Source organism: Cervus elaphus, chromosome 18 (genome assembly GCF_910594005.1).
Source record: "Cervus elaphus chromosome 18, mCerEla1.1, whole genome shotgun sequence".
NCBI lineage: Eukaryota > Metazoa > Chordata > Mammalia > Artiodactyla > Cervidae > Cervus > Cervus elaphus.
The window spans coordinates 59,892,591-59,905,628 of NC_057832.1; the positions used below are offsets into that span (position 1 = coordinate 59,892,591).

The 13,038-nt window shown below is 41.7% G+C and overlaps 2 protein-coding genes and 1 long non-coding RNA gene across 3 annotated transcripts in view; all 3 read right to left on the reverse strand.

The window, feature by feature from the left end:
• The window catches only part of CAPZA2 (capping actin protein of muscle Z-line subunit alpha 2), a 53,784-nt gene extending 41,984 nt beyond the window's left edge, over positions 1–11,800 (reverse strand). The window contains exon 1 of the mRNA XM_043872167.1: positions 11,647–11,800. Coding sequence (XP_043728102.1) covers positions 11,647–11,685 — 39 coding nt within the window. The 5' untranslated portion in view covers positions 11,686–11,800. The remainder of the gene's footprint in view (positions 1–11,646) is intronic.
• LOC122674093 (keratin, type I cytoskeletal 18-like) lies at positions 3,888–6,653 on the reverse strand. Its single transcript, XM_043872168.1, has one exon. The coding sequence runs from the start codon at positions 6,618–6,620 to the stop codon at positions 5,334–5,336; it is 1,287 nt and encodes a 428-aa protein (XP_043728103.1). The 5' UTR covers positions 6,621–6,653; the 3' UTR covers positions 3,888–5,333.
• LOC122674094 lies at positions 3,888–9,873 on the reverse strand. The gene is made up of 2 exons (XR_006334895.1): positions 6,682–9,873; positions 3,888–5,255 (listed from the first exon to the last, which is right to left on the reverse strand). It is a non-coding gene; the product is annotated as an uncharacterized LOC122674094 (long non-coding RNA).
• Positions 11,801–13,038: the final 1,238 nt, after the last annotated feature.

The window sequence follows — 13,038 nt, forward strand, 5'->3', positions numbered from 1 at the left end:
CAGAACAGACTTTTGAACTCTGTGGGAGAAGGTGAGGGTGGGATGTTTCAAAAGAACAGCATGTATACTATCTATGGTGAAACAGATCACCAGCCCAGGTGGGATGCATGAGACAAGTGCTCCGGCCTGGTGCACTGGGAAGACCCAGACGAATCGGGTGGAGAGGGAGGTGGGAGGGGGGATCGGGATGGGGAATACGTGTAAATCTATGGCTGATTCATATCAATGTATGACCTAAATAAATAAATAAATAAATAAATAAATAAATAGAAATGAGGGTTGAATCCCTGGGTTGGGAAGATCCCCTGGAGAAGGAAATGGCAACTCGCTCCAGTATTCTTGCCTGGAAAATTCCATGGACAGAGGAGCCTGGTGGGTCAAAGTCCATGGGATGGCAAAGAGTTGGACATGACCGAGCAAGAGAGCTCTAATGTTCCATTCCAGACCTACTGAATCAATCTTCAGAGGACTGAGACCTAGAAATCTTATTTCTGAAAATATCCCCAAGCGACTGTGACCGGCTGTCAGATATTGTTACCCACTGGTCTGTAAGGGATTGTATATGCAAAATTTGAGGCATTCAGTCTTCTGAAGAAAAGGATCATAGGTTTCACCTGATTCTCAAGGAATGTGATCCCCAAAAAGGTCACTGCCTTAGAGACCAGCAGTAAAATTTTAAAAAGCTATTATGAATTTTTCTACTTCAACTACAAGAATTACTTGACATTATTTCCCATAACTCTCTAAAAACTTCCTATGCCTTTTTGAGAGCTAAAAGTAAAATAAAAGTAGAAAAACATAGTTTTTAAAAAACTCTATCATTATTCAAATAGTTTATGATCAAGTGATTATCAATTGCACGTCCGTGTTATAGACTCATTTACTGAGTATATGTAAGAGGTAATTTATTTTGATAAATTTTCCTTGAGTCCTTTTCGTTTATAATTAATCATTTTGAATTAATTAAAAAGAGGGCCCATATCACTTAATCTACAACTAGGTCATCCACTGAATTCAACATCTAGTTCTTTTAATATGTTTTTACCACTTATTTAAAATATTAAGAAACCTGTGAATCCAAAGTAGGTATTATCATGAACTGAGAAAGTTATACAAACTACTGTTTATCTTATACCTTCAATTTCTTTCTCTCCTCTGAATCATTCCTCTCAGCCCACAAACACTACTAAATCTTTTCTATCTTAAAAAAAAAAAAAGTATCCCTAAAATGAAATAGCAGAAAAAATGAAGTACTATCTATTCTTTCTTCTTTCTCTTGGGTTTCTCTACTGAGTTTTTTCCACAAATGATATATAATTAAACGGAGGAGATTAAAGATGTACAAACTTCCAGTTGTAAAGTAAGTGAGTTACAGGGATATAATATGCAGCATAGGAAATATAGTGAATAATACTGTAATAACTGTGTGTGGTGACAAGACTTATCGTGGTGACAAAAATACTGTATCACACCATGGTATACCCCAAACTAATACAATATTATAAATTATATTTCAATTTTTAAAAGCTTAAAAATTAATCAAAAGACAAACACAGGAGGAAGAGTGAGTTATTTATACTTACTGTCTCCACTTTTCATCCTTTAGTCAACATTTGCTGAGCACCTAATACAGTGAAATTCAATCCTGGTGACATCTTCAAATCATCTGGGAAGCTCTTTTTGAAAAAAATACAGATGCTCAGGTCTCACCCATGAGTGAAGTCTGTGCATTCATCTTTGTTTATAAATTCTCCAGATGATTCTAATGTGCAGCCAGAGTTGACATCACTGATCTATATATGCCATACACTTTACTGCCACTACCAAGATGCATAAGACACAAGGCCTGCACCTGAAGAACATAGCAAATAAGAATATCAGGACACTTACTAAAATTGGTAAATGTTACAACAAAGGTATGCACAAAGTGCTACGGGAACAGAGATAGGCCAGGGTATGCAAAGGGTATGTCTATGAGTCCGGTTATTGAAGTACAATGTAGACAAGACAAGAATGCTATTAAACTGCTTTCTTAAAGGTCACTAATGATCTCATGCCCACCACTTAAAACAGTCCACCTCATCTGCACGAGCTTTACCATATGCAAGATAGGGATAATAACAAGGTTGCTGACAATTAATTGAATAATTAATACAGTAGATACTGAGACATAATAGATAGTTTGTGTCTCATCCGTTTCTCTTAAAGCCAAAGGCTCTTCTTCTCAATCCTGTATTCCTTTTTAATCCCTTCGCAATACTGCACTGCTCCTTCTAGAAATTCCCCTCAGGTTCTGTGAGAGGAGCACCTACCCTGTGCCACTTCAAAGGTCACTCCTCACCTTCCAGTCTCTCTCCTCTTTCTGACTTAACATGAAAGTATCCAAAAGTACATGCTTTCTGTCCTCTCCTCTGCTATGTCTGAACTTGTTCTCCTAAAAACCTTTTAGGAGAACTCTCATCTCTCTTGAACCCACAAAGTGAGGATCTCCAAATATACATAAAATCTCTGGGCTTGATCTCCAGTCCAAACTCCATTTCTACGTTTCCATATCTGCTGGGTATGTTTACAGAGACATTCTGCTAGCACCTCAAACTCAGTAGAACCCAAACAAAAGCACTATTATTCGCCCAAGCTGTGCATCTTCTCTCCTGTTTTCTTTAGCTTTTAGTGGTGGTTCCACTCCTCAGTCAACCAGATTTTAATGTTCACAGTTATCACTGATTCTTTCCTTTCTCTACACTCACCATGTCTTGTTGATTCCAACCCTGAAATGTTAGCCATCATTATCTTTTTTCCCTCTGTGTCTTGTGAAAACAACTTTAAATCACATCCTAACACTTAAGTCAGTTTCCCAACTGGTCTCAATAGCTAGCTCCAATCTGTCTAGACCCACGGTTCTCAACCAGGGGCAATTTCATACTACAGGAAACATTTGTGATCACGTGGGCCAAGGATGCCCAAACATCCTAAAACGCATAGGACAGGCCCATAACAGAGAGTTACCTGGCCCAAAAGTGAACAGTGCCGAGGCTGAGCAAATCCGTGCTGTTTAACAGCACAGTTCGTCTTTTCATCTCTTACTTAAAAATATACTTGAGATATAACTCATACTTCCTGCTCATTCCTACTTTTCTGTGTTTCTTCCTATGTTGTGCTCTCTGGCATGAGCTTGTACCCTAACTGATGCCTACCATCCTCCAAGGCAGAAATAACTCTTTCATCTTCTGAATTTCCAAGAACTTACTGCTTTCTGACTCTGTGCAGTATGTATGTTATATTCATCTGATTCACCTCTGAATCTATCTATAGTCTTACATTGTGTCTACTAAACAGGCAACCACATCACCAGCCTTCCGTGTATATACGACTTAATCTATGGTTTCATTTATTCACAAGTACCGCATTTCTCCTCTTCTTCCCTGCTCCCTCTGAAATTAGGTTTATAGATATAACTTGCTTCAGAAAATGGAAATCTGAGCAGAAGTGCAGTGAGTCTCTTAAGAGAAGGGGGGATAGGAGGGGGGGAAGAGACCTTTAAAATCCAGTAGGGTACTCACTGCATTTCTTTCCCACTGCTGTGGGGACAGTGGTACAAAAAAAAAAGTCTTAAGACTTTTTTTGAGGGCAGGGGTAAATTTCATATGCTCTATTTTGCAGATTTAAGGTGTACAGCCTGTTACTTGGATATATTTATATATTATACCTTGATTTCCACTGAAGCAATATTTATTCACATCATTTTAGTACAATACTGTCTATAGTCATTATATTGAGGATCAAGTCACTATGGTTTATTTACTACTCATAAGTTTGTACCCTTATCTTACTCCCCCACCCTACATTCCCTGATAACCACCTTTTACTGTTTTAACAGGTTTAACTTCTTTTAGATTCCACGTATAAGTGATAATGTTCAGTACTTGTCTTTATCTACACTTATTTCACTTAGCACAAGGTGCTCAAGGTCCATCCCTGTTGTCACAGATGATAGGCTAAATCCTATCCTGTCTCATGGCTAAATAATATTCCATTGTGTGTAGGAACCATATCAGAAAGCCTACATTTAGATCGAAATTCTCCAAGAGCCTGAAACTATATGACTTCACTGATCACGGCTCTTCTGCTACTGACCCACACTAGATATACAAAGAATGAGTGAGGCCATGCAAAGCCTCCACCACCAATGCCTTCATGTTTAGATTTCAGTGTGTTTCTTATAGCATTATATCCTTGCTTCACTGATTCACAATCAATGTAAGATGCATAATTTCATGGATCACTAAAAAAGGAAAAATGCTACCAGTCTCACAAGCCACGATTGTACAATGCAGCCTGATTTCAGAGATTTTAAAATATGGAAAATGATGAGTTGTGAAACCAATGAAATATGGTATTACTATATTTGATAAATGAATGAACATGAAGATAGTTTACAAAAATTATTTCCACTCACTGTCAGTAGAAACACTGTACAACATCTGAAATAAAACGAGCAAGAAAAGTTTTCATCCATGGTTCACAGTAGAACATGTGTCTTAAAAGAAGGTATATGAAAACTGTAGCTCTATCCTTCAAAATAAAATTTATGAAATTCTTTTTTTGACAACTATGTGGTTTTATGAAACCCCTATTTTCTTTGATATATATATGAGTCTCTTGCAATAAATTACTGCTTCAGGCAATTAAGTTTTTAGGTCAGAGCACAGAACCACTAGTCAAGTTTTCCCATCATACTTTTCAACCTTAAAATCTACTCGGTAGTCTCCAAGATTTTTATGTACTGTGTTCTTACACTAAAACTCAATGCTCAGGACTTCCCTAGTGGTCCAGTTGTTAAAATCCCATGCTTCCACTGCAAGGGGCTTGGATTCGATCCTTGGTTGAGGAAGTAAGATCCTGTATGCCACACAGTGCAGCCAAAAAGTAAATAAATAACATTAAAATTTTTTAAAAAATCCTTATAAAACGCAAGGCTCTATGTATATGACTACTCTTATGTGACTACGCTCTATGTATATGACTCTCCTACCTCTACATTTATGTAGGAATGATTCCTCGATGTACAGAGAAGTACTACAAATTTGCTTCAGTGTGCAAAGTCTGAAAAACTCCACAAATGTTACAGCTACTATCAAGTTTCTGCTTGCTGTAGGAATTTTTACATTTTATTGGTGCAATAACAGGATTCATTCACCTACAGAACGGAATTAGGAATGCATAATTTCTACATTAATAGCTTATTGGTTGATTTACTTTTTTTTTTTTTTTATGCAATAACGTCTCAACTTTTATTGACTCCCTGCTCCCCAGGGGATCCTGCTTCTGCTGCCTCAGTGCCTCAGAACTTTGGTGTCTGAGGTCTCAGACACCACTTTGCCATACACGAGCCGGAGGGTGGTGGTCTTATGGATGGTTTGCTTGGAGTTGCTGCTGTCCAGAGCATCGCCAAGGCTGAAATCCTCCCCATCTTCCAGCAGGCGGCGGTAGGTATTGATCTCAGCCTCCAGCTTGACCTTGACATTCAGCAGGGCCTCGTACTCCTGGGTCTGGCGTTGCCCCTCTGCCCGGGTCTGGGCCAGCTCTGACTCCAGGTGCAGGAGGACTCCGTTGAGCTGCTCCATCTGCATGGCGTAGCGGGTCTCCACTTCCCTCAGGCTGTTCTCCAAGCTGGCCTTCATGTTTCTCATGGAGTCCAGGTCGATCTCCAGGGACTGGACGGTGCGCCTCAGCTCTGTGAGGGTCATCTCAGCAGCTCCTATCTCGGCAGTCTGCGAGGTGACCACTGTGGTGCTCTCCTCAATCTGCTGGGACCAGTACTTGTCCAGTTCCTCTCGGTTCTTCTGAGCCAGCTCGTCATACTGGGCCCGGATGTCTGCCATGATCTTGCTGAGGTCCTGAGGTTTGGGGGCATCTAACTCCACAGTCAGCCCAGAGTTGGCAATCTGGTTTTGTAGACCCTTTACTTCCTCCTCATGGTTCTTCTTCATGAAGAGCAGCTCCTCCTTGAGAGCTTCGATCTCAGTCTCCAGCTGCAGCCGGGTGACATTGGTGTCATCGATGACCTTGCGGAGCCCGTGTATGTCACTCTCCACAGACTGGCGCATGGCCAGCTCCGTCTCATACTTGACTCTGAAGTCATCAGCAAGACGGGCATTGTCAATCTGCAGAACGATGCGGGCGTTGTCCACAGAATTTGCAAAAATCTGAACCCTCAGGTCCTCGATGATCTTCAGGTAATGCCCCCAGTCTCTGACCTGGGGTCCCTTCTTCTCCAGGTGTTCCCGGATTTTGCTCTTCAGTCTCCGGTTATCAGCCTCCAGGCTCCTCACCTTCTCCAGGTAGGAGGCCAGGCGGTCATTCAGGTCTTGCATGGTCTCCTTCTCGCCCTGGATGCCCCCTACACCCACCAGACCCCCAGCCATCCCGGCGCCCAGGTTCCCGGACCCCCAGCCGCCCCGGACGCTGGTGGAGCGGGACACGGAGATCCGGGAGCCCGAGCCCCCGGCGCCTGCATAGACGCTGGCCGCGCTGCTGACCGATCGGACCCGGTGGCCCGACGACTGCACGGAGCCCAGGGACCGGTAGCTGGAGAAGGTGGATTGGGCGCTGAAGCTCATGATGTTTGTTCACAAGGAAGGAGCGAGGCCAGGACTCAGGTGCTGGACCGTGGCGATTTACTTTTTTAGTTAATAAGAACAATACTGACTTTACATGAATTACGACGAAATATGGGGCTTCCCCGGGGGATCAGCAGTAAAGAATTCACTTGCAACATAGGAGACGCAGGTTGGACCCCTGGGTGGGGAAGATTCCCTGGAGAAGCGCATGGCAACCCACTCCAGTATTCTTGCCTGGAGAATTCCATGGGCAGAGCAGCCTGGCAGGCTACAGTCCATGGGGTCGCAAAGAGTCAGAGACGACTGATAGACTGAGTCCAGCATGGTGAGATATACTGGCAGCTCACCTTGTTTTTACACACAAACAAAACTTCTGAAGCCAAATTATGATTGATTATGATTGTGTATGAGGGAGAAGTATGTAAACTGCATATTAATACTTAGCATGTGTAAGTGATTTGAACTGTAGCCAATATCACCACCTGCACCTCAAAGAGCACCCGGAATTTAACTATCTTAATCTTTACAATCTATAACATTATTTAGAAGTGAAAAATGGGGGCATACTAGATTTTCCCTCTAACCCCTGCCTTTATATGCTGCTACTTTTCATAATAATGTTTTTTTCCTTAATTCTGTGAATTCGTGACTCCTTTGTTCATTCACTCACTGAACCCCTGTACTCATCACATATATTATACAGATGCTAAAGATGGCATTATTTCTGCACTAAGGAATTCCAGTAGAATATAAGGAAAAAAACCAAGTCAACAAATAACTATGCAAGACTATATTTAATACTAATGACATGTTACAGGGTTCAGAATAAAGAGAAAACAGCTTTCAGGAGAAAGAAAACTAATCAAATGAGCTGAGCTAAATCTTGAAGGATGAGTAATGTCATTTTTCAAAAAAGGGGAGAAACTGGGGAGCAGTACCAATTCTCAAAGCAGGTAAGTCAGGAGCAGAGAAAAAGAAGTGAAATGTATTGTGTTTACCCGCCGGGCAACAGTCACACTTACAGAATGTTAATGGAGAATATACCTTCTATTATATTCCCACATTTTAGAGGAAACAGAGGTTACTATGCAATGAAATAATTTACTCAAGGTGCTACAAGGGGATTAACATGCGGGTCTCTTTGAAGTCACAGCATGATTAAATAACAGTATATATTGGAAATGTCAGAACTATTTAGGTTAGAATGGAATACAAGGGCACGAACACCATTTTCAAGAGTTGGGCCTCCTTGTAAAAGCAATGGAGGAATCCAGCAACTAAAAGTTGGGGAGTAGAAAAATGGCAGGAAGACAGAGGGATCTGTCTAGAAAATTTATAATAAAAGTCCACCAGTGGCAAATAAAACAGACATGAGACATTCTTCTAACTCTTTTTCTTCTCTTAGATTTATTTCTTCAGCTGTGTAGTCACAGAACAATCAATTTGCATTTTGTTCATACAACAAAAATTTGTTACTAAACAACAGTAATTCATAAATTGTTAATGGTCTGGTCAACTGAGGGGTTGTAAATAAAATATTAATATAAGTGAATTAATTTTTTCAAGCAAGAAATAATTAGAATAGAACATATTCTGATGAAAAAGATGAGGTTTGGAAACTGATTGTTAGGTTCAGAGAGCACAAAGAGGAAAACAGTTAAAGTAAACCTGAAGTTAAAAACCTGGGACTTGAATAATGAGAACAGTCATAGAGAGAAAAATGAGCAGGAAGAGATGGGTATGGGCCCTGCTTTGGGTAAGGGGGCGGGGTTAATAAATTTATTTTCAGACAGGTTCCATCTGAGCATCTCCTTAACTGTGAGCATCTCTACTCTGAGGACGACCAGCAGATAAAAATGTGTGACCAGTACTAAGCAGAGAAGCAGGGCTGAGCTATGTACCTGGGACACATCTACAAAGTTACAAAAGTTGAAGCTACCAGAGTGGATCACTCTACTCACTGGGGGAAGGTGGGAGAGGTTAGGGGCCGCAGACCCTTTCGAGTCAATAACTAAGGTGTCTTCGAAAACCTGGAGTGACTTTCAGGATTTCTCATTTAGAGAGCAGTTTGGAAGTAATTCTTTTCATTTGAGACTTATGCCACAATTTCACATAATTTCAATCACAAAGAATGCTTTTCTGTACAATGCAGCTGACCAAGGAATGGAAACATGGAACTGATCTGGCCTAGGGCTTCTGTAACTATGTAAAAAGGTCTATAGGACACACCACAGAAAATAACTTTAAAGAACTTCACTGTCCTTCTTCAAATAATTTTCTTCCCTATTAACCTAGTGGCCAAAGGAGAAAAAGTTATTAATTTCATAGTATCCTCAAGAAACCGTACATGATTGAGAAAGCAAAGATACTATTCTAGATTAATTTCTAAAATGCTTCCTACCACAATGTATATATGAAACTATACCAGCGGCATAAAACTTTTAAATGTGTCAAAGAAAAATAAACTTTGTTCTAAAATGATCAAAACACAAATTAAAACCCAACACTATTTAACATTTAGTTATTTACAATTTCTATTAAAGCCAAACAGAACTACTGTTTCTCCTTTCTCAAATTAAGCTGTCAAACTAAAAACAAACTTATAAGTCCAGATTCTATCGTCAATTGTTAAGGAAGCCTAATGTCACAAGAGCATCAACTTTTGATTCAGACAAACTAAGGTTTAAATACCGCGTTTGTACTGCCTACATAAATGTCCTTCTGTTAATAACTTAAAGCTTTTCAAAACTTAATTATTTTGTGAAATAGTAGTAATAAAACCTAGTTCAAACTTAAAACAAATGAAAAGTATTTTCTGAGTTAGGCATACACAAAGCATGGTACTGCATGTCTTAACAGTTTCCCTTCCTTTTTTTTGCAATCAGTAATGGAAATTCCAAGAGCACTGAAGTATTAAAAACTTATTCTTGAAAATTACAAACAAGGTGCAAAAAAGTAAAATGATTCAAATATTAGTTAAAAAAAATCACCTTTAAATCTATTTCCGATTCTATGTGAAAGGTCCTTCTCCAACAGATTAAAAAGAACATTTAAACAAATAAACAAGACTGTTAGAATTTCACTTAACCAGTTCCTTGAATTTAATCACACAGTTAATATTTTTCTTAAATCACGAAAAAAGTAATCAGAAATTTATAGGTAAAATATCTTCAGAATAGTCTTACAAAACTCTAAGTAAAAACAAACCCAAGAAATTCCTTCAAACGAGTTTTCATTCATTTACTCTTAAAACATGGTGTTGGGCAAGCATAAAGAATAAGGACCCCCCCCCCCCACCTCATTCCCACAACTTTATGGAGTTTAGCGCCGGATAATAAGAAATCGTGTCATCTCATTTTGAAAAAAACTTCACTATTTTAGGCGTTTACAACACATGGCAGGTCTGTATTAACTCCCACACTGAGTACTCTCTCCTCAGCTAGATTTCTAGTCACTTGAGCTACTAATCACCACTTACCAACAGCAGAAAGAACAACATGACAATCCCTTTGCAAAAAAACTTTTTAGCACTACTTAATATTAAATGTGTATGCACACTGCTTACATTGTCAGTTACCAATGTATGGCTATTACCAATATTACACAGGTGAATACCGCGCAGCAACTTCTATGTACATAAGTATCTGCCTAACAGGCCTGTGAATTATGGAGAACCTTGTTGCTCTCCCCACTTTGTAGTTTCATTATCACTTTCACCAAAGAGCACAGAGGTTAAAAAAAAACACACAACTTTTTTCCCGAAACTAAAGATGAGGCTGACTGCTGCACATTTACAAAGGGAAGAAGACAGAACATGACATTTCGGTCCAAGAACACAGGATGTAAAAACACTTGGAGCAGAACGTTCCAACCGAAAATATCCTTAGGCTGACACCAAGATTTCTTAAACACCAGTACGTGTGTGTGTTTCATATATGACAGTACTGCTTTGAAGCTTAAGAAAATGAGCCCTACTAAATTAAGAATGGACACTTCGAAAACTATCCTATTCAAAGTTTATGTCAGTTACTTCTGAGTTTGAGAAACATTAAGGATCTTCCCAGGAAATACTCAAAATTAGTAGGGTACTCCTGCCCCTCAATACACAGACTGGGGAGTGGGACCTCACAGGGGCCAAATGAAACCGCGAGAGAACCAGTTCAATCATCAGATTTCCTCAAATGCCTGAGAACTTAAGTAGTTCATCTGGTTCCAGTGCTGTCACAGCATCTAAGATACAGTAAAAGGAGTTGCACAATCTCCCGTTTTCCGAAAAAATCTAGCAGTACAATGGGGCGCCACCAAATCGGCCCCCAGGAGAGCTGCTGCCAACACGGGTAGCAAACAACTGGGGGAGGGGGGTGTCTTTTTGTAAGCAACTTCATTGCCTCCAGGGGAACATGGGAACTGCAGAGCCTACAGCTAAAGCCGAAAAAGAAAAGGGGAAGAAAAAAAAAAAAGGCTTCCACGGGTAAAGGGGAAAAAAATAACCAGAGAACCTAGAAAAGGAAGCATTTTGCTACTGGGAGGAGGGAGTAGAAGACAGAAGTGAAGGTCTGCTTCCTAAGCGATTTTCCCCCTTAGCCCTCACCCCGGCCAGGCCTTCGGGCCGCGTACTGTCCTTGGGCCGCCTCCAGGCCGGGACCCAGACCCTTCTGCAGTTCCCAACCTGGACACAGGGCCCCGCGGCCAAGGCGCCAGGAGAGGGTCCCCGGCGGCCGCCGCCCTCGGCGCCCCCCGCCCCCGCCGGTGGCGCCAAGCGCCGCCGCCCAGCTCGCGCTTCCTATTTTCGGAGCACACACCCTACAAGGAGCGGAGCGAAGCGAGCAGGCCCGGCGGAGACCTGCCCCCGCGCGGCCTCGGGTGACTGACAGGGGCAGGCACTCGGGCGCCGCGAGGAGAAGGGAAGGAAGGGCAGCCGAGGGCACCGACCAATGCCCTTCGCCGGCGGCCAGACTCCGGGCCGATACAGCGGGGCTCTACTGGCTCCCCGAACGACTAGCTCCGCCGCCCCCGAGGCTCTTACCTTCTCTTCATCAGACAACTGCTCCTCCAGATCCGCCATTTTTCTTCTGGCGACAAACCGCGGTAGCGGCGGCGGCGGTAGCGGGCACCTGACTTCCCCCTTTCCGTGCGGTCCTCCTCGCCGCGCGCCCCCGCCAAGGGAGGGGCTCACAGCCAGGCCGCCCGCGCACGCGCCCTGGGAGCCCCGCCTCCCTCCACCCGGCCCACGGGCCCGAAGGGCGGCTGTGCGCGTGCGCGGGTATCTCAGCGGCCAGGGAGTGGGGAGGCGTTGCCTACCGCCGTCTGCTGCGGGTTTGTCAGCATCCTGAGTTTAGAATTCTTTCCCCATGTTGACCATATGGACCCAGTCTGCGACGAGTACATTTTGAGCCCTTGATTATGTTCCCATCAAGTCCTGAACTCTGCCAGCTAAAATGTGAACAAGTGCACAAATAGCTTTTAAACACTTTTGTGTGTGTGTGACGAGAAAAATATTCGACTTTAGTTAAAATATGCACTTACAACCCAGTACATAATTGGAAGATGTTCGGATATATTCATTAAAGAAATGACTGTTGGTCCTTTAGTGTGTGTGTGTGTGTGTGTGTGTGTGTGTGTGTGTGTGTGTGTGTGTGTGAGAGAGAGAGAAAGAGAGAGAGCACGCGCGCGCATTGGGGTGGGGGGGAGGTGGATGGCGGGTACTGCGGTCTCTGGAGATGTACAATGTTAAGCAAAACCCAAAGAAACCTCAGTTCTGAAGAAATTTGTTGTCTTTTCGTTAAACGAACGTAATACACAGTTATGTTAAACATAGATCCTACCCTTCTGAATAGGGAATGCCTGATTAAATATGGGAAAGCCCAGTAAAAAATTGAATTTCAGATAGCGAGTATAATTTATAGAATTACATATAATTTAAGTGTTCTCCCGTGAAACATTTGAGCAACATCAAAAAATTACTTATGTTTTCAAATTTTATTGGATGCCTGTCAATTTATTAGCTACTTCTGAATCTTCAAGTTTGGAAAGAGATGAAGATGTAGTCAAAGCTGTGTATATAAACTGGCTAGGAATTTTATAAAGTGCAGTTGCTGATTCAGTAGGTCTGGGATAGGGCTGCAGGCTCTGTATTCCTAGCAAGCCCACAGATAATGTGAATGCTACCCATCTGGAGACCACAGATTGAGTAGCAAGGCCTTAGAGTTTCGATAGGAATTAATACTTTAATCATTATGTTGTACACCTAAAACTAACACAATGTTACAAGTCAATTATATCTCAATAAAAAAGTATGTTCAATACAGGCTGGGAGAAAATATTTGCAAATTATGCAACTGACAAGGGCTTAATTTCCAAAATATACAAACAGGGCATACAAATCAATAACAAGAAACCAAACAACCCAATAAAAAAA